A 17,981-nucleotide genomic window follows, 5' to 3' on the forward strand; every position below is an offset into this window, starting at 1 on the left:
AGCTCCTTAATTCAGTCTCCCAAGTTTCCTTTAGGAGCCAAGCCTGACGAGACGTGGCCTCCCCGCGAGGACCCTGTCACCAGGTGACACCTGCAGACCTCATGCCTGGGGTCCTTCTGACCTTGCAGTCAGGAGCTAGGGGTCCTGTCACCTGCCAGACTCAGTCTCCTTGTGACCCTGTTGCCAGGCCTCGAGGGAAGCCTGAGCCCAGGGCAGGGCCCCTGTCCCTGAGGTCCGGGCTGGGGAGAGCAGGGAGGGGTGCACAGGGCGAGGACCAAGGGCAAGGCCAGTCAGGAGGCTGTGGCCAGCGGGGCTGAGGTCACAGAGCATGGACACGGGCTAGACCAGGCAGGGGAGAGGCTTCAGCCCGGTGTGCCCCTCCAGCTGACAAGGGGTGGCTCTCAAGTCCAGGCTGGCCAAGATGAGGAGGCACCACCGGCCACACCCTCCCAAAGGGTCAAGACATGGCCTGGCCTTCTGAACAAGGCAGCAGGCGATTTCTGTTCTCGAAATAGACTCCGCCTCTGACCTCACGGCTTTGGGGAGTCTTGCTGTTCATGTAGAGTTGGGGGAGCCACGTCTGGAGGAGACAGAGCCTGTGACATCAGCCGCTGGCCAGCCGCACAGGGTGCCCATGACCTGACTCCCTTTGCCTGCTGACATACCGTCCAGGCACCCCGCTCTCTCTCGGGGACGCAGGAGGACAGACACTAGGGACGACACCCTTGCTTCCGGAAGGTGCCTGTTAGTAGCTCTTCTCTGGTCCTGAGCTTGCCATGTGTGGGGTGGTTATTCTTGCGTTATCCAGACACTTCTTCGTCCTTACGGGGGGGTCCCAACTCAGAAAGGCCAATGGTTTTGGGGACCCCCAGCAACCTCTGCTACTCATGCAAATGAAACTGATCTTCCTGGAGTCGTCCACCCTCTCGGAAGTCACACAGACAGGGCACTGGGTTCTCAGTAGCTCCTGGTTTGTGTCAGACTTCAGGCAGCTGGACCTTGCAGTGATGGGGTGATGCACCCCCAAGAGGACACAACCTGACTCAGTTTGGCCAGAAGCATGCAGGAGGAAAGCAAAGAGGAGGTAACAGCCCGCCCCCCAGCCCCGATGGGGTTCTCCTCACTTCTGCATCTCCTGACAAACGAGATGCAGGAAAGCCGTGTCCCTCCACAGCTGGCCCAGCAAGAGCAAACTGGAGACACAGCTGCTGTCTTTCTACGCGTCAGCAGTTCCAGTGCAAGGAGGGCCCTGGAGAGTCGGTGTGACCAGGATCCCACAGGCACCTGCTGAGGCTGAGCTCGAGAGCGTACCCTCGGCGGCCCGGCCTCAGGCCAGGGCAGCTGCTTCCCACGGGCCACAGTCACGGTGCTTCATAGGAAAGCAATACAAGTTAGGACCGTCGGGAAAGTGTTCCATGGCCTCAAGAAAGTCCCCACCCCCCCACCCCCCGTGCGATATTTCTTCTAACATGGCCGAGGTAGGTGGGAGGTCGCTCTGGCCCACACTCAGTCGATTCGTGTGACAATCTTTACTAAATCAAAATGGGCACACATGGCCTCAGAACAGGCTCCCAGATAGCGATCAGCTTCTGGCCAGTACGGGCCTGCCCACCGCCATCACGGAGGTGGTCTCAGAGGCAGGGCCTCTGGGCAGGCGGAACACTCTAGACTCAATCTGAAGCCCCAACACCACCTCAAATGCATGGACAGGAGTTCCCCAAATTTATAGTGGCCAAACTTCATTATCTAAAAATATCAAGAAATAAATCTAATGGGGAAAATCCTTACTGTAAATGCTTTCTAAACTGAATCTTCTCAGAAATTAAACTCAAGTCAATGGGTCGGCAATAAGAACAGGGACGGCAGCCATGTATGACGGTCTTGTCCCCGCCTGGGGCCCAGCGCTCCCCGCCTGGACATCCACGGGGAGGGCCTGTCACTGGGAGATGTCTCTGGGACAAGGCTCCCCTGCGGCTCCGAGAAACCACATGTGGGCCACCCCCCAGGGAACCCTTACCAAGGACGGGAGATGGAGAAACCACTGGGCCCTGCTCCAAGGACATGTCACTTGGGACGACAAGCCAGGGCTCCCATCTGGAGACCCAAGTTGCAGCTCCAGGCAGTGACTCCATCAGGCGTCAGGCTGGTTAGGTTCCCCCACCTGTAAAAAGCGGGGACCTCCGCCTACCGAGGAGAGATGCTGTGAGTTTCCCATTGGGCTATGTGCAAAAGTGAAGATCAGCTACCACGGCAGCTTTGTTTACGCGCCTACTGTGTGCAGCCACGGCGCTGCTCTCGGCAGATCTCCGCGGTCCAAGGAGCAACCTGCCAACTCGCTGTAGCTTCCTTCATCTCATGACGGAAAACCTGAGGCTCAGGGTGGTTTATCAACTCGTGCCCAGTCACAGAGCACACGGGGGCCCGGTTCTGGTCTGACGCTACCCTGGACCGCTGCACTTGGGGTGGGAACAAGGCAGCCCCTCGAAGCTGGCAGCCCAGAGGGCTGAGCTGAGCCTCAGGCCACACGCCATCTTGCAATTCATCGACATTGCTGAGAAGCAGCACCCCAACCTAAGAAGCCAGGAAAGGACGCCTGCCAATGTCCCTCCCCACTTGAGCACACACTGCGGTGTGTGGGCTGCGTGGCCCGCGGCCCTGTGACAGAAAAGATGTTTCACGGGAACATCCCGTGATGTTCCCTGCTCTTCTGCGTGTGTCTTTTCCAAGCTCCGGCAGCCGGTCAGCTGCTGCGACAGGGGCCATCTGGCCAGCAAAGCCCAATGACTGCCTATCTGCCCTGACAGGGAGGGGCTGGGAGCGCCGGCCCACGTGGCTTCACTGTTCACTAGTGATCAGGCTCCACCTCAGCAGGGTTAGGTGATAACTTGTAGGAATCAGAAAAGCAGCCACTCGTTTTTGTTGGGTAGAGAAGCAAGTGATTTTCTATAGAAGCCAGAAGGAAATCTCACAGGCGATGATGACCTGTTTGTCCCATCCTGACAAGTCCGTGATGGACTGTGCAATCCTAACCAGCCTCCTTTGCCCCGACCCTACACGGTTTCTTGTATTGTCCTCCCTCCAGCCAACCTGCCCATCCTGCTGGTTCCCTCATGGTGGAGTTAGGGGATCTTAGACAGGTGCTCGGTGAGGATCTATGCCCCAGGCACGCCTTTAGCTTTCTGGAACATTCCATTTTGTGGCACCCCGGCCACACCTGCCCGGTCAGCGGTTAGCAAAGCAGCTTCGGACCACACAACATTCTCAAGAGGCAGCAAACCGGTCGGTACCTGGGTGTCCTGGCGGCTGCGGGAGGCCAGGGCAATCTGCCGGGCCAGCTTCAGGGCTTCTATCCGCATGAGGGCAAACTCTAACTCCTCCTGCCCGCGGGTGGGTGGCAGGCACGCCGCAAGGGAGACGCAGCCAGACAGGAAGGGAAGGTCCCCCACAGCCGAGAAATGAAGGTGCCACGTGAATGGGCATGACAGGTACTCAGAGAAACACACGCTCCGGCTCTTTCACAACCACCTCAGCAGATCATGAAATAAGTGTTTAATTTCCTTTGCTTTTTAATGGCCCTTTGGCATGAATGCCAGGAAGTAGCAGGCAGCAGAACAGGCAATGATTTTTAAAATGGCATCAAAAATGTTGCCTGCAGAGTTTGATTGGATGGCTTTCCTTTTGTTTGTTGAAGGTAAAGACAGCTGGCAATGCCTGGGGTGCATTTGCATCTCTCTCAAATGTTAACAATCTAAGTTTTGCTCTCAACATCAGAGTCTAGAGGTTATCGAATTAAGCTGTCAAATTTAAAGCACAGAGCTGCAATTGTTCTGGTTCCAGATGCAAGAATGAGGTGTTTTCTCAAGGGGCGTCTGAGATGCCTCTAGCCTCATGGCTAGGATGACCTAATACCTCGGTTCTGTGAATAAATCACAGAAACTGCTCTGGGGGCAATCAAAACTTCTGGAAAACGACCATATTTGGGCCCAATTGCCAAACCGAAAGACAGCTGGTCTGTTCCTCAGCATCTCTGTCAGTTTGGCATCTTGGATCAAGAACGCTACGCTTCCCCGTCTTTGAGGGGAAGGAAGCTCGTTTGGAACGTTCTTGGCAATGCCTCATTAAGTCCTCACCACATTTGGGCTGCAGAGGTTCATTTTCTACTGAGGTTTTGACAAACTCCCCAAACGTCACACGTGGGCTACAAACCTGGAGTTTCTGAGCAAATACTGGGGGGTTCTTTTCTGCTAAGTCGGGTTCCAGATAGTCAAGTGCACCACAGAGAGAGGCTGGATGAGCCAGCCTGCTGAGGAGGGCGTCAGCAGAGGCCAAGGAGCCCTCGGGAGCTGTCTGAAGGCCGCAGAGGAGAACACGGAGGGAAAATAGAGGAGAGCAGAGTGATAAAGAGCCCAGGCAAGGACCCGCAGCTACCTGCTGGACATTTCTGCCTGAAGGCTAAAGAGAGTATCAGTTAGGTGCTGGCACTTCCCTGCTCGCTGGACTAGTCCTCACATGCTGAGGATGGGCCTCGTCACAGTGGCAGGCCCAGCCCCCACCCCCAAAGCACAGACTCAGGGCCCACCCCTGCCCCACCCTCCAGCCCTCACCAGTCAGCGGGAGGACAGTTACCATTTGCTTATTTATTTGAAAATCTCAGTGGGTGGAAGACAGACTAGTTGACATTTTCTAGACATAACCTAACTTGTCAACAAATACCTCCAAGAATAAATATCAAAGGAAGTAAGGTTGTGGTAAAGGTCGTTTTCTAAGACATGAGAAGGGGATTTCAAATGGAACAGTGTCTCCCTGTGGATCAGAGCGACTGCAAATCAGAAGCCAGCCCCGTGGGAGGAGACGTGCAGGACCCCTAGGTCCTGTGGGGAGGCCAGAGCACCTAGACTCTCCCTAGCATCCAACTGCCAGACACATAGTAGGCACTTCATGAGCACTCCAGTGGGGAGCTACACGAATGTTCTGCTAACACAGACTAGTGAAGTGATGACACACTAAATCAGCAACCCCAGGCCCCCCTGGGGATTGCTAGGAGGGAGGGAGAAGAAACAATAAAAGTCACCTAGAAGGATGGACCTGGGGGTGGGGGCGGGTGTCAGCTCTGGTCCAGCTGCTCTGCAAGGTCCCACACGGGGTGAGCTGCCAACTAGAGGGATTTCCCATCACCCAGGCCCAGAAAACCAACTGTTGTTCAAACAGAGAGTGTCCCCTGGTCTGCCATCCCCTGGCCTCTGCCCAGAGCAGGGACAGTGGCTGAGGGTAGCTCAGTCGCCCCCAGTGCTCAGGAGCAAAAAAGGGGACATAAATAATCCTGAAAGCAAAGAAAGCTCGTAGGGCAGAATGGAGGCTTTCTCTGGAAATTGGTCCAGAGTGGGATCTCCTAGGTGGGCTTCTGGGTCTTGGGGATGGGGTGGGGCCCCATGAGAGCACCAGGTAAGTGCTGCTGAGGGCAGGACCCCTCGTGATGGGACCCAGCGGGCCCTCCGACCCCCCTTACGGCCCCCCAACCCCCTTACGCTTTGACCCCACTCACAATTTCAATCGCTTCTGAAGTGGTGCCCAAGGCCATGGCCTCCAGTTCTTTCTGGGAGGATTTCTCTGGCACCTGCATGTGTGGCTCTTGGCTGGGGGCCAGCCCTCGTGGAACGGGATGCTGGACCGGGGCCCCGGCATTGACAAGAGCTTCTGTCTCCTCAAAACTTGACCTGAGGAAGTAAAGGCCACCTTCACTCTCCTCCTCAGAAACCTGTGGAGATGGACCAGGACAGCCCCGCTCCAGAGGGGCCCTGGACATCCAGGGCCGGGCTCTCAGGCGCCAAGGGCCCGAGGAGGGGCTGGTGCAGCCTGGCCCCAGGGCCTGCTGACATGGAGAGGTGGAGTCCCAGGCTCCACCCACCAGGGCTTGCTCCGGAACTAGGCAGAGGCCAGGCTTGGCTGTGTGCCCCAGGGGAAGTGACCAGGTGTGTGCCTCAGCCCTTGTCTGTAAGGTGGAGACGACACACCTTGTGAAGAGCAAGTGAGATACCGCGTGTGAAGGACTCAGCTTGGCCCATCACACAGGCTGCTTCTGTGAGGACACCCTGTCCCTCATCCTCCTGGGCAGATTCTGGAGTAAGTTAGGGAAGTCAGAGCAAGAGTCCCACTCCTGCACTGTGGGAGGGACAGGCAGGAGAGGACAGGAAGGCCCCAACTCAGGGACACTTCACCGCACAGAGGTGGCCCTAAGGGCTCGTATTCACCCCCCAATTAATCACAAGTGTCTCTCGGGCACATTATGTGCATCAGGTCCCGGGACAAGCGCTTTGCTCATAGCATCTCAGTTTACCCTTCAATGGTTTCAGAGGACCGGTACCCCGAGCCCAGCACACAGCTGTGGGGTATCAACGAGAGCCCCATTTAACTGTCATGAAATCCCTACAGGGTTGGTTTATTTTGACCCTTAGTCTACACAGGAGGAAACTGCAGCCCGGGAGGGTTAGGTGACTGGCATCAGCTCACACAGCCAGGAAGGGCTGGGGTGGGTTCTGGGGCTCAGTGAACATCACATGTCGGGGGCCTGCAGAGGGGCTCTTGGCTGAGAAAGGTGTTCTCCTTAGTCCAAAGGGCCGTGGATACCAGAGCCCTGGATGTGTGTCCACTGCTCGGGCTGCCTGGGCATGTGCTTGGACTGGGGTCAGGACAGCGGGCCAGGGCCCGGGGGGACAGCTGACCCGCTCTGAAACCCTCCCATTACGGAAGCCGTACCCTGAACATGGCGTCGGGGACTCGGACATCCGCACAGGGGGAGACTTGACCGGGCTCTCCTGAGAAGTGTCAAACATAAGGTACAAGGCCTGCTTCTTCGGGGCGTCATCGTCCTGCTGCAGGGATCAAAGTCACACGTCAGCTTGGCCACGGCTGGCCTGAACCTGCCACCGAGGGGAAACCAGAGCATTCTGCAGGGGCCAACAGCTTATCAGGGACAAGCGGGCCCTTCTCGCGAGCCACCCAGAAGAGGAGAAAGTGGAGTGGGCTGGGGAGGAACAGCAGGAGGAGGTCTTGGAGAAGGATGCTTATGGGCACTGGTGAGCTGTGTGCCGCTCATCTATCCGGGTTGCTGAGGATGAAGAGGGTCAGGCAAGGTCAAGTTCGGGTGTTGCCCAGTCAAATGGGGAGGCTGAGCACCGTGGCTCGGCGGTATGAAGGGCACAGTCATTGGGGGTTGCTAACATCCAGCAAACAGTGGTTGAAGCAGCAATGCAGCAGCCACCACCAATGAAAAGAAAGATAAAGGTAAGAGCCCAAGTTCAGCGCCATCTGATGTTCTGGCAAGGCCTTCGGGCACTCCGCGCCTCAGGGGCATCACTGGGCAGCGGCACAGCACAGAGGAACCAAATGCCCGGTGGCAGCGGATATGAAGCCAGGGAGACAGCTGCCCGTCTTGACCACTCAAAATGTAAAGGGGCGGGGAAGCTCACTGCCTGAAGAGACAGCCTCAGTTACTAAAGCAACTGATTTGAGGAACACAGATTATGGTTCACCTGAAAATCAACCAAATTAGTTCTTCCCACCTTTTTCACAGAAAACTCTGACTTCTTTATCAATCTAGGGAATGAGGTCTGCAGGAAGCCAAAATGCATCTAGCATCTTCTCCCAGAAAATGCCACCAAAGTGGACTGAGTGCAAACCCTCTCCCTCCCGGTTCCTCTCAGTGCCCATCCAGAATGCTGCAGGCACGGGGAACTCCGGATTCAGGCCTGAGCTCCCAGGAGCACTGCACACCGCAGGAGGACAGCGCCTGTTTCCAGAACAAAGGACAGGGAGGGAAAGCAAGTGTCCTACAGGCCCCAGGCAAAAGACTTACAGGTAAGGAGGAGCCGATTTTCTCCATATATTCAATTTCATAGGAGTTTCTGTAATCCAACTCTGCAGAAGAAATAAAAGGAAAGGTCAGCCAGAGACAAAGACGAAAAGGTTTGGGCTGGGCAGGGTGGGGCCTGGGACAAGGCTCTAAGCCTTGTGAGAATGTGCACCAACTAGAAGGTGCTGGGAATTGAGGAGGTGCCATGCAGCTATTTTCAGACAACCGGTCAACCTCTGGCTGCCGAGGGGCTTCTGCTGTCTGGGAGCACGTGAGGTCAAGGAGTGAAATGTCAGGCCACGCACAGGTTTGACGGGGGACGGCTTGGGGCCTTCTGTGCCCAGTTTTCAGGTTGGAGCGTAACCTGGGGTTAGTTTTCTCTGGCAGTCTGCTGTGCGACACAAGCATATCTCCCCACGTCCCAATGAAACCTTGGTGCTGGGCCATGGTAGCCCCTTTGAGAATTCAGCTCCAGCTCTACTCAGAAGCAAGGGAAGCCCAGCTACTGCGCCTGCGCTGGTCAGAGGAGCTTCGTGGGTCACCTGGACCCTTTCCTAAAATTCCAACAGTGCTGACAGGACAGGCCAGTCCAAGTCATTTCCAGATACCAAGACTACTAAAGTCCGACTGGGTGGAGAAAGGGCCTCTTTCAAAATTTTTGTTGACATAAAAATAAATAGCAGTTCTGATTTAAAGCCCTTCTGTTTCTACATACTGTTGAAGACAACCCTTAGGAAATTTAGGAAATCTTCTTTAAGCGAACTGTAGAATGAGATCCTTCCTGGAAGACTGTCTCAAAGTCTGCAGGGCATGTGTGGTGGTGGCTGGATCAACTCTAGCCTGACCCAGGCGGGCAACTTCCAGCAGTCTCTGCTCCTCCTGGTGAAGCAGACATATCCCTCTAGCGGGCACAGCCTGATGGCATGAATAAAAGTATGAATATGTATGAATAACTAGAAAGATCTTGGGTGTCTGGACAGTTCAGGCCCAACTCACGCATCACTCCAGAAGGACAGAGACTAGAGCACATGCTGCCCATGTGGGACCGGAGTCCAGTGGGTCTGCAGCTGTCATGTGGGCCTGTCCCAACTTAAGACACAGAAGCAATTGTTTATAAAAACTTAATTTCCTCGCACCTTAAAAATGAGAAGTAGGAGAGGGCCAGTAATGGACACACTGATTTCTAGGGCCTTTTCCAGATATATCTCTATCAGATCTATTATTTTATTGTCCTACAAAGACTGTATGTGAGGCAGTAACAATGAATCAGCTGCCTCCTTCTCCAAAGAATCATTATTATTGCCAAGTCCCTACTTAACCCCAAAGCATACTCCATCACGGATGCACCAAATAAGCTAAGGAGCACTGTCCAGTTTCTGGGAGACCCTGGGGCCTTGATTAAGTGCCCGGCTTTGGTTACCACCTCACCCTAGCAAAATCCCTCACATGGAACCTTAGCTGGTTTCCTGGCAGATGAATCTGGGTGAGTCTGAGGTCAATGAGCTCACTTATCCGCCTTCTTCCAGCTGCCCCAGTGCCCCCACAAAAGGCAGCATGGACAGTGCAACAGTGAGGAGGTCTGGGGCCTTCCAGAGAAGCATCTGCATCAGCTCCACGCAGGTGCTTCAATGCCAGGGAGCTGACCCTGCTGAATTTGACCTGCAACTTCCCATCAGAGTCACTCGGGGTCTCATTTATAATTTACAAAATGGCCCGGACAGATGTGCAGAAAAACAAAGGCCTCTGCTTATCATCTAGGTGATCACCAGTACTTTGAGGAAACATCTGCGTGAACTTGGTTTTCAAAAATCTCACTCAACTGCCTAAATCCTAAGCTCAACGGGATGGCTTGGAGGGGGGAGCCCCATTCTTTACACCACACCCCCTGCAGTTGGCAGGCCAGGAAGTGGCACTGTCCCCACTTCTAAGAGAGGTGGCCACTCGACAGAGAAGGTACAGTCAAGCTGAAGGGCCCAGGGTTGCTCTGTTGTTGGTGATAACTTTATATGGGGCACCGCAGGGAGAGGGCTGGACAGCCACACTCATCTGATTCTGGTTGCTAGTTTTTGGGGGACCAGATGCTAGTTTTCTGGGGTACCAGAAGGAGCCCTGGGAGAAGCCAGGAGGAGGTAGCTGAAACCAGATCATGATTCCCAGGACGGGGAGCCAACCCACTGTCCTCTCCACACCTCCTGACTGATCTAGAAGGGAGTTCAGATGCCTGTGCTCTGCAAGAGGAAATGGACGACGACGTAAGGTAAAAGCCCCACCTCACGTAAAGGTAAGAGGTTGCGACCAGGTCCATCACTGCTCGTTGCTAGCATATGTGTAACTTTTAACCTAAGTGGTGAGGAAAGAAGAGCCTTCCGGAAGGAGACAGGGGACTGTCCAACACCCTCTGAATGTCTGTACCCCAGGGGCAGCGCCAGCCAAGTCCCAGGTTAGGTGATGCATCCAGTGGGGCTCCAGTTCCAGATGTGTGCACAGAGGCAAAAAGGTGGGCGGAAGAAAGGTTGAAGCCAAGTCCCGTGACTCCGGGGTCAGGATGGAGTGAGAAGGTCACTGTGTCTCCTAAAGGCCCCAGCCACAGGGCTGACCCGAGAGCCCACCAAGGGCTCCCTTGTGGGGGACGCACAGCCCACGCTTCCACCATGTGGATCATCTTTTCATCTTCCAACCGTGGACAATCATCTGGACTCCCGCAGAGCATGAACTGGATCCTACTGACCACTCAGAAACCTCATGGGCACCAAGTACACCCCCGAGAGGCCTGACCATGGAAGCCCCCACAGAGGACGCATCCCAAGTGGACGATGAGACGATCTGGACCTCAGTTACTTCACTGCCCTCCCGGTCGGGGCGGAAGCTCCTCTCATGGACCTTATGGTCCCCGATTCGAAGCAAAGAAGTGGACATGAGGTCTCCACGCGTGACCGTCCTCATCCAGATTGCCACTCAATTGTGTTTAGTTGCCAGAAATCAACATGTTGGAAAGGGAAACAGAACTGTCCCAGTCCAGAGTGCTGGACCGATGGCCCGGTTCTGGGTCACGGCTGGAGACGGGCCAAAGGGAAGGGCCAGGAGGGGGCGTCAGAGCACCAAAGGGTCAGGCATGGGGCTCATCCCCCCAGGAAAGGCTCTAGTCATGCTCATCAGCTTTCTGAATGAGAGAAAAGACAGGCGGATGAAAATGCACAGCTTCGGAGAAATCAGGGTTAGTGTAAAAAGTAACACTTTTAAATATCTTAGTTAGCCGAGCCTTGCTGGGCTGCTTAAGCCACAGGTCAGGTGGAGAGCTAAGAACAGACACCCAGAGGATGAAGATACTCAAGGAAAGCAACGTGCGGGGGCTGGTCCTCCTGTGAGCAAGCTGGGGTGATCCTTGGGCTGGCACGCAGTGTGGCCACCCTGGGAACCAGTCTTAGGGCTGATGATGGGGGGCGGCACCAAGAGATCCGGCGCGGTGCCCTCCTCCAAGTGCTGGGCTTGAATGATCCACCCTTGGAGCTGTTCTTTAAAATCGTGGGGGACACGAGTCACAGACAGCCCAGGAAGAGCGTGCCCAGTGACGCATCTACACGGCTGCTCTCAGCTGGTCAAAGACAACCGGTTTCAGGCCCAGCAGCCTCAGGGGGTGCTCTGGGGGATGGCACCACAGCACAGTTGGCTGGCTCGGTCGCTTCTTCCCCGGCCCTGGGCTCCCTAGGGGCAGTGGTGGCAAGGCAGGGTGGGGGTCTGGCCGGGCATGGGGTTGCTTACCCTCCGAGGGGGAACTGAACTTGGTCTCGTTCACGAAGGTGGACAGGTCCGAGGGCTGCGGGTAGTCCTGCTTGTCGGCCTCCAGGTCCACCGTCATGCACGCCCACTTCTGGCTGGTGACGGCCAGCTTCTCCTCGTCGGTGGCGTGCACCACGGCCGAGATCACCGGCGGCGCTTCCGGGGTTGCCGCTGGCGTGGGGTCCTGCAAGGAAAAGGGAAGCCGTCTCTTTTTTCAACCAGTCCATGTCTGAAACTGCACTGCCCCCCACGAGCCCGGGCCCCTCTCGCCAGGGCAGCTCCCTGCCCAAACCCCAGACTCTGTTCACCAGGGCCCCAAGAAAACCTATTCTTTGCCTGCACGAATGTCCTTTGCTGCTGTGTTGTTTTTTTTTTCCCCAGGCAGTGACCATGGGTTTAAAAACAACCAGAATCTTACGTCTTGTTTACTTTTGAAAAAAAACAAGGACATTTTGGCCACTGGTACTCTCATGGCTGCGGCTGCTTGTTAAGCCCACGCCGTGCTTCGGGGTCACCTGTGAACATCCAGACAAGCCTCACACCTGCCGCTGGAGGGGGAGACAGGGGCTCGTCTCCATTGGCACAGAGGGTGTGCGGCGGAGCAGGGCAGAGACTGGAGCCCCAGGCCCCCTCCCCGGCCGATGGCGCCTTCTCTGCAGCACCCACTAGGGCTGGCTGGGGCTTCGCTGGCTCAGATGGGAGGTGGGAGGCGCGCCTGCTTTACGACCTGGCACCCACACTGGGGAACCACCTTCCGTGGTTCGCAGAGGCTGGACACACGGCATATATTTGGTCGAGGAAGCAGTAAGAGGGAGACAAGGACACACAGGAGAGCCCAGGACGCTCCTCCTCAGGGAAGGGACTTCCTTCATCTCCCCACCCCGACGTGGGTTACAGCCTCCAGCGCTCTCGACGGTCAGCTCTTTCTGCTTTATAGCCACTTATCTCAACTCTCCCTCAACTTGACATTCGTGAACATCCTCAGCAGGATGGCTGGGCAGAGGGGACCAGCCTGGTTCCTACTGCATCGTTTTATCTGGATACACCCTGATCTTCCCCAGAGCGAAGTGTCTCGCACACATGGAGGGATCCCCTCATGTGGGAGGCAGGAGAGGGGGCTGTCCATGGTGAGCAGAAAGGAAAGTCCCTCAAGGAGTGGGGAATAAAACCACCCAACCCCGGTGGGCGATGAAGTAATAAATCCCACGGGAGCATCATACCTGAGAAGGCGGATCAGACAGAGGAGACCGTTTTGGCGACTTTTTCACCCTAAATGTGTCACTGGAAACAAAACGGAGAGTGTAAACACAACAAACAGGTACAGAACATTCCAGAAGCATAGAGCAGATGGCAGCCACAGCCCCTGCTGAGGGCCTGCACCCTTCACCACCCCACAACCTGAGGACATGTGCAGACAGCCCAGCCTGGCGCTATGGCGTCCCCAGGGAGAGCTTCGGTGGCGGGAGGAGATGCCATTTTGGAGAGCTGACCCAGAGAATGAGGCTGTTTAGCCAGATGTCCCTGTTTTAAAAGGAAATGTTTTGGCGTGCACAATCACGTATCGGGATTCACCCAGGAACGTCTGAACCAGCTAAGGCGAAGGAGGGAGTGAGGTTCTCGACCCCCATGAACAGGATACAGTGACACAGAAGTTAACGATGGAGGAACCCAGCAGAACGGGAAGGAAAGTTCTGGTAGCTTCCTCCCCCTCAGGGGTCCAGCCCTCTGAACATCTCGGTGGGATTCTGACCAAAGGCAGGGCCGGGGACGGTTCTGAAACTAGGGTAGAACGCAGCCCATGGCGCGGAGTTTGCCACGGCGACCGTCTTTAAGTGTGGATCCAGTGTGCAAGCACACGTGGGCAGCGTCTCAGAACTTTTCAGGGAAGAGGGTGTTTTTTTCTCTTCTCCTGACCACAGTTAACACTTTTCACCTCTCAAAGACCATTGCTGAAAACAGTGACTAATGAATGTTTCAAAAAATAAGACAACTGGATCCTGAAGGGCAGGGTGGAATTGAATACAAGAATCAATAGACTCGGTGACTCAGTGGACGCCCCTTCAGGGGAAGCTTCTGGAAGAAGGTAGTGGCGTCATCCGTCCAGTATGGAAACAGCAGAGATGGACTCCCGCTCAGGGCGTTTCCATAGCCGGAGAGAAAGAAACCTCTGTGCTGCCTTGTTCTGGAACCAAACAGATGGGATTCACGACCCTTTTATCCCTTTATCTTTCACACAAATAATGGTGGGGCTGGGAGGGCAGGAAGGATGTCAGGCCAGACCCCCGGCAGGTCAGAAGGGGCTTGTAGTACAGGTGGTTCCATTCAGCTGGCTGGGCGGTCAGGGCTCACCCTACCTGCCACCTGGCCCCTGCTTGGGTCGGGATCCTCTGTGGGATGGCTCTGCCCCCCAAAAGAAGGGTCTGGGGGAGCCCCTTACCTTAGATCCCACTACCTCCCTGCTCTAGACATAGGCCAATCTGGCCCTCAAGCTCCTTCCTCATGTTTTCTCACACAAAGCACCCCAACAATGGCATCGGTCGTGGAAATACCCTAAGTGGTTATTTACAGCGTCGATGGCATTTGCCATCTGAACCGTGCGATCACAGCTTGCAGCATACATTTATTCATGCATATTAATATATAAATGTGTATTTTTAGCTTTGTTCATGAGTCTAAAATAATTGAAGACATCCCTGGGGCAGAAGTGAGCCTGAGAGAGTCAGCCCTCACCCGGGTCTGCGGGTGCCTGCGACCAGGTCAGTTTCCCTGTAAGAAGCAGGGGCAGAGAAAGGGCCACCCATGAGGACCCCTGGGAGCTGCCCATGAGGTCCCTCCTCCTGGGGGGCAAGGCACAAAAGTGGCCCCCTACTTCCACCCACAGCTGACAGGCCAGTACCCAGTCTGATCCTGAGCTCCACTTTGGGGTGACCCTGCATTTCAGGGGTCTCCCAAGAGATTCCCTTAGGGGCAGCCCGCATAGGTCTGCTACGCACATTTGCAAGGACAAGCCACGCAGACACCACGGGTGGACAGACGGGGGGGGTGTTTCATGCAAAGCCACAGCACTGCTGAAAGCTACTGCCCAGGAGTCCAATTTAAAATGCAAGAATGGAGTGAGCGCTTAAAAAAAAAAGGTGGTTTGGGACGAAGACACCCAATACGGAAGGGGGGGTGTTCCATTCCGGGCCGGCAGGCAGAGTTCACGGCCACATTCTCCCAGCCAAGCGGTTGCACGTATGCTAATGGCTAGAAACAGGAGAAGCCTCGGCTCCTGGGAAGCCCCACGCCTGTCTTTCCCAGCCCGCCACAGAAAATGTGAGTAGCAGCCGTGGAGAGGAAATGAAAAGAAGGCGAAAACCAAACAAAAGGGCAGGATAAAGCACATGGAGCGTGAGAGGCAGAGCCCATTAAATTTACTTACAACAGAGAACACACAGACATCACATCTTCAACCATCCTAAGACAAGAAGACAAAGAAAAAGAGAGACAGACAGAAGGAACTGACAAAATAGATACATCTGCAGGCATCTGGTTATTGTGGGTTAGGATACAGCAGCCGTCCACAGGGGTGGTCAGGGCAACAGCCCAACGGCTGGCACCTTCCTCTCTTGGTTCCATCACCCCATGGAGTGCTGGCGCTCAAAGAGCCTTTAGGGGTCCAAGCCAGCAGCGCTGGAGGGGAGACCTCCTCCTCCTGTCCTCCACGAGCTCTAATGAGAGAAAGGGCTGCACAGGCCTCTGTGGGGAGGGTGTGGGGAGTGGCTACAAGTTAACTTTCACCCCCAAAACGGAATCTTTGCGCTCTGGGTGTTTCAGATTTTTTCTTTGAACCTTAAAACCTTAAATAGATTCTAGTCTGGCCCACAGTTTGGGGCCCTCCACAGGCCCCCAGGCAGCGGCAGGGTGGCTTAAAGCACCTCTCCTCAGGAACCCCAGTACCTCTCAATGTGAAATGCTCCAGGGACCCCAGAACGGGAGATAAGCAGGCCGCCCTGAGTCCACTCCCGCCAAGTCGTGGCAGGGGGCCCGGCAGCCGTCGGCTCTGCTGAGAGGCCCAGGAAGTCGGGCGTCCAAAGGCGTGTTAAATGCTGACTACATTTAGTCACGTGAGAGTGAGGGCAAAGTCTTCAGGCATCTGGGGAGCAAAGTCCCGAGGCGGCCCTGAGCCCTACAAGTCAGAGCTGGGGGTGGGAGTGGACGCTGGCGTTTAAGGACAGTCTCTTCGCAAGCGTCTGTGGACCACAGACCCGACTGTGGACGACCCCCGGGGGGCTGTAGGGTTAGCCTCTCCTTTTCCCTTCCACTGACCTCTGCTGGACCAAGAGAACCTGTGGGCTCCTGTCTGCAGAGATAACTAGAGAACAGGGTGCGGACAAGCGGGTGTTTCTCCGGCACTGGGGCCCAGGCAGCCAGGGGCCCAGGCTGGACCTGCCGATCACTGGGGTCGCCTTCTGGGAGGCTGTGTCGTCCATGGGCAGAAACCACGGCTATGCATCTGACACGATTTTAAAGGGCTTATCTCCTAGCTTCTAGGCCATTCTGAAAGGCAATTCTTTTGCGAATCAGGGGCAAAAGTGAGGGGCCAATAGGGAAGCTGGCCCTTTTTTATGGCCTTGTCCACACTTCCCTGGAGCTGAGTGTCAGGTCTTTAGCTAAACGAAAAGCTTTACACCAGTGACCTACTTAGGCAAAAGGCCAAGGATTCTAGGCCCAAGGGTCATGTGGGTGGGGAGATGCCCCCATGAGGGCCTCAGAGAAGGAGAGCAGGTGTCTGGCCTGCGTGGGACTGGCCAGACATGTCGTCACAGTAAGTGGGGGGTGGTTAGGGTGGCCCAGGCTGTCCAGGCCCTGGAGTGAGGGTTACCATTTGCACCCCTGAACTTACGTCTTTAGGGGCGTCTTCTTCTTCTTGGCAGGCTTGCTCAGCCCATCCCCATCCACTCCGCTGGCGTCCGCGGCGCTGGCTGGGATCTCAAAGGAGGCTGGGGATTTGGAAGGTGAGCTGGGGGTCTTAGAGGGTGTCTTAAAGGGCTCCACGGACTCATCACAGGCGTCCGGGTCAAAGCTGTACGACTGTTGGGGCAGTTTGGGGGACTCCTGCATTTTTGAGGTGGAAGAAAAGGGGTTAAAATTGGGGTCGTCCCACTTGTCAATATCAAAGGTATAGGTACCTTTAGCCATAGGGGTGTCGTTGGGCTCGGCAGGGGAGCCGGTGGGGGAGGCAGGAGTGTTGTCCAGTTTCTCGGGTGTTTTTTTCATCTTTGGCCTCCGCAAGGGCATTTTGGCCACCGGCTTCTTGCCTGGCTTTTTGGTAGGTGGGGGGTTTTCCTGCTGGGTGTCCCAACTGCCCTTGTCCTCAGAATAGTCAAACTCCAGCCTCACCGAAAGCCCTTTGGCTGGGGAGTCCTCCTGCCCCCCGCTATCGGATGGGGGCACCTCCACTGCCTCCGGGGCCGTGTCCAGAGGCAACGCTTTCCTCCCAATGGGGGGTGAGTTCTGCACGGCGCCACCTCCAGAGGCCGGGGGGACGGCCTCTTCCGCAGCTTCTGAGTCCGGAGGGCAGGCAGCCTGGGGCACGGTGGCAGGCTCGAGGGCAGCCTCCTCCGACGAGGCGGGTCCAGAACCTTCCGCTTTAGCTGACTCTGCTTTTGTCTCGGGTGCTAGGGCGTCCTCGCTGGGAGGGGGGCTCTCCTCGGCTGGCTCCTGGTGTGTCTCCTGCACAGGGGGTGTTTCTGGGGGCTTCTTGGTGGTCTGTTTCTTTTTTAAGGAAGGCGGCCTGGGTTTTTTAGTTCGCTTAAGGGTGCTGGAAGCGCTGCTCGAGCCCGTGCCGTACGCGTCCGGGGCCGGGGCCGCGGCATCCGTGTGGCCTGAGCAAGAAGCACCATCAAAGTCGCTGGCCTGCAGGCTGAGCGAGCGGGACAAGGCGGACTTGGAGATGGGCACGGAGTCCGTGGACTTCCTCCGCGCGCTCGCTTTGCGCTCCTGGCTCTTAGAGTCCGAGGGGCGAGGCTCCAAGGTCTGAAAGGTGTCGACCAGCTCGATGCTGTCAAAGTCCAAGTTGTAAGTGCCGCTGCTGGCTATGGGCTTGTCTTCATCGAAGACGGCAGAGAAGGAGTGCGAGGGGGGCCGGAAAGGGCTTCCTTCCAGGGAGCGGCTCTGTGGGCCATCGGGGACGGGGACGGGCTCAGGAGCGCATCCTGAGGAGAGGGAGACAGAGCCGTCACTCAAGGACACGGGACGCTGGAGCTCGGCTCACTGCATGCTGGAAGGTTCCCCTCTAAACTGGGCACCCCAGCCCAGCCCTGGCCGGCACGCTGCTCCCACCATTCTTAGTGCCAGACCCTGCGCGGGCTTC

At 56.0% G+C, this 17,981-nt stretch overlaps 1 protein-coding gene across 4 annotated transcripts in view; it reads right to left on the bottom strand.

Annotated features, from left to right (window-relative positions):
• TACC2 (transforming acidic coiled-coil containing protein 2) overlaps nt 1-17,981 on the bottom strand; it is a 116,064-nt gene that overhangs the window by 15,062 nt on the left and 83,021 nt on the right. For 2 of the 4 annotated variants that reach the window (XM_054690703.1, XM_054690701.1), the window contains 6 exons: nt 16,512-17,823; nt 12,847-12,907; nt 11,609-11,810; nt 7,853-7,914; nt 6,754-6,869; nt 5,543-5,714 (listed from right to left, as the gene is read on the bottom strand). In XM_054690703.1, coding sequence (XP_054546678.1) covers nt 5,543-5,714; nt 6,754-6,869; nt 7,853-7,914; nt 11,609-11,810; nt 12,847-12,907; nt 16,512-16,906 — 1,008 coding nt within the window. In that variant the 5' untranslated portion in view covers nt 16,907-17,823. Of the gene's footprint in view, nt 1-3,287; nt 3,378-4,206; nt 4,348-5,542; nt 5,715-6,753; nt 6,870-7,852; nt 7,915-11,608; nt 11,811-12,846; nt 12,908-16,511; nt 17,824-17,981 lie in introns of all 4 variants that reach the window. The other 2 variants (XM_037497393.2, XM_054690702.1) reach the window with 2 other exon arrangements.

This window comes from Talpa occidentalis, unplaced genomic scaffold (assembly GCF_014898055.3).
Source record: "Talpa occidentalis isolate TD23 unplaced genomic scaffold, MPIMG_talOcc4v2.1 talOcc4.8, whole genome shotgun sequence".
In the NCBI taxonomy this organism is placed as follows: domain Eukaryota; kingdom Metazoa; phylum Chordata; class Mammalia; order Eulipotyphla; family Talpidae; genus Talpa; species Talpa occidentalis.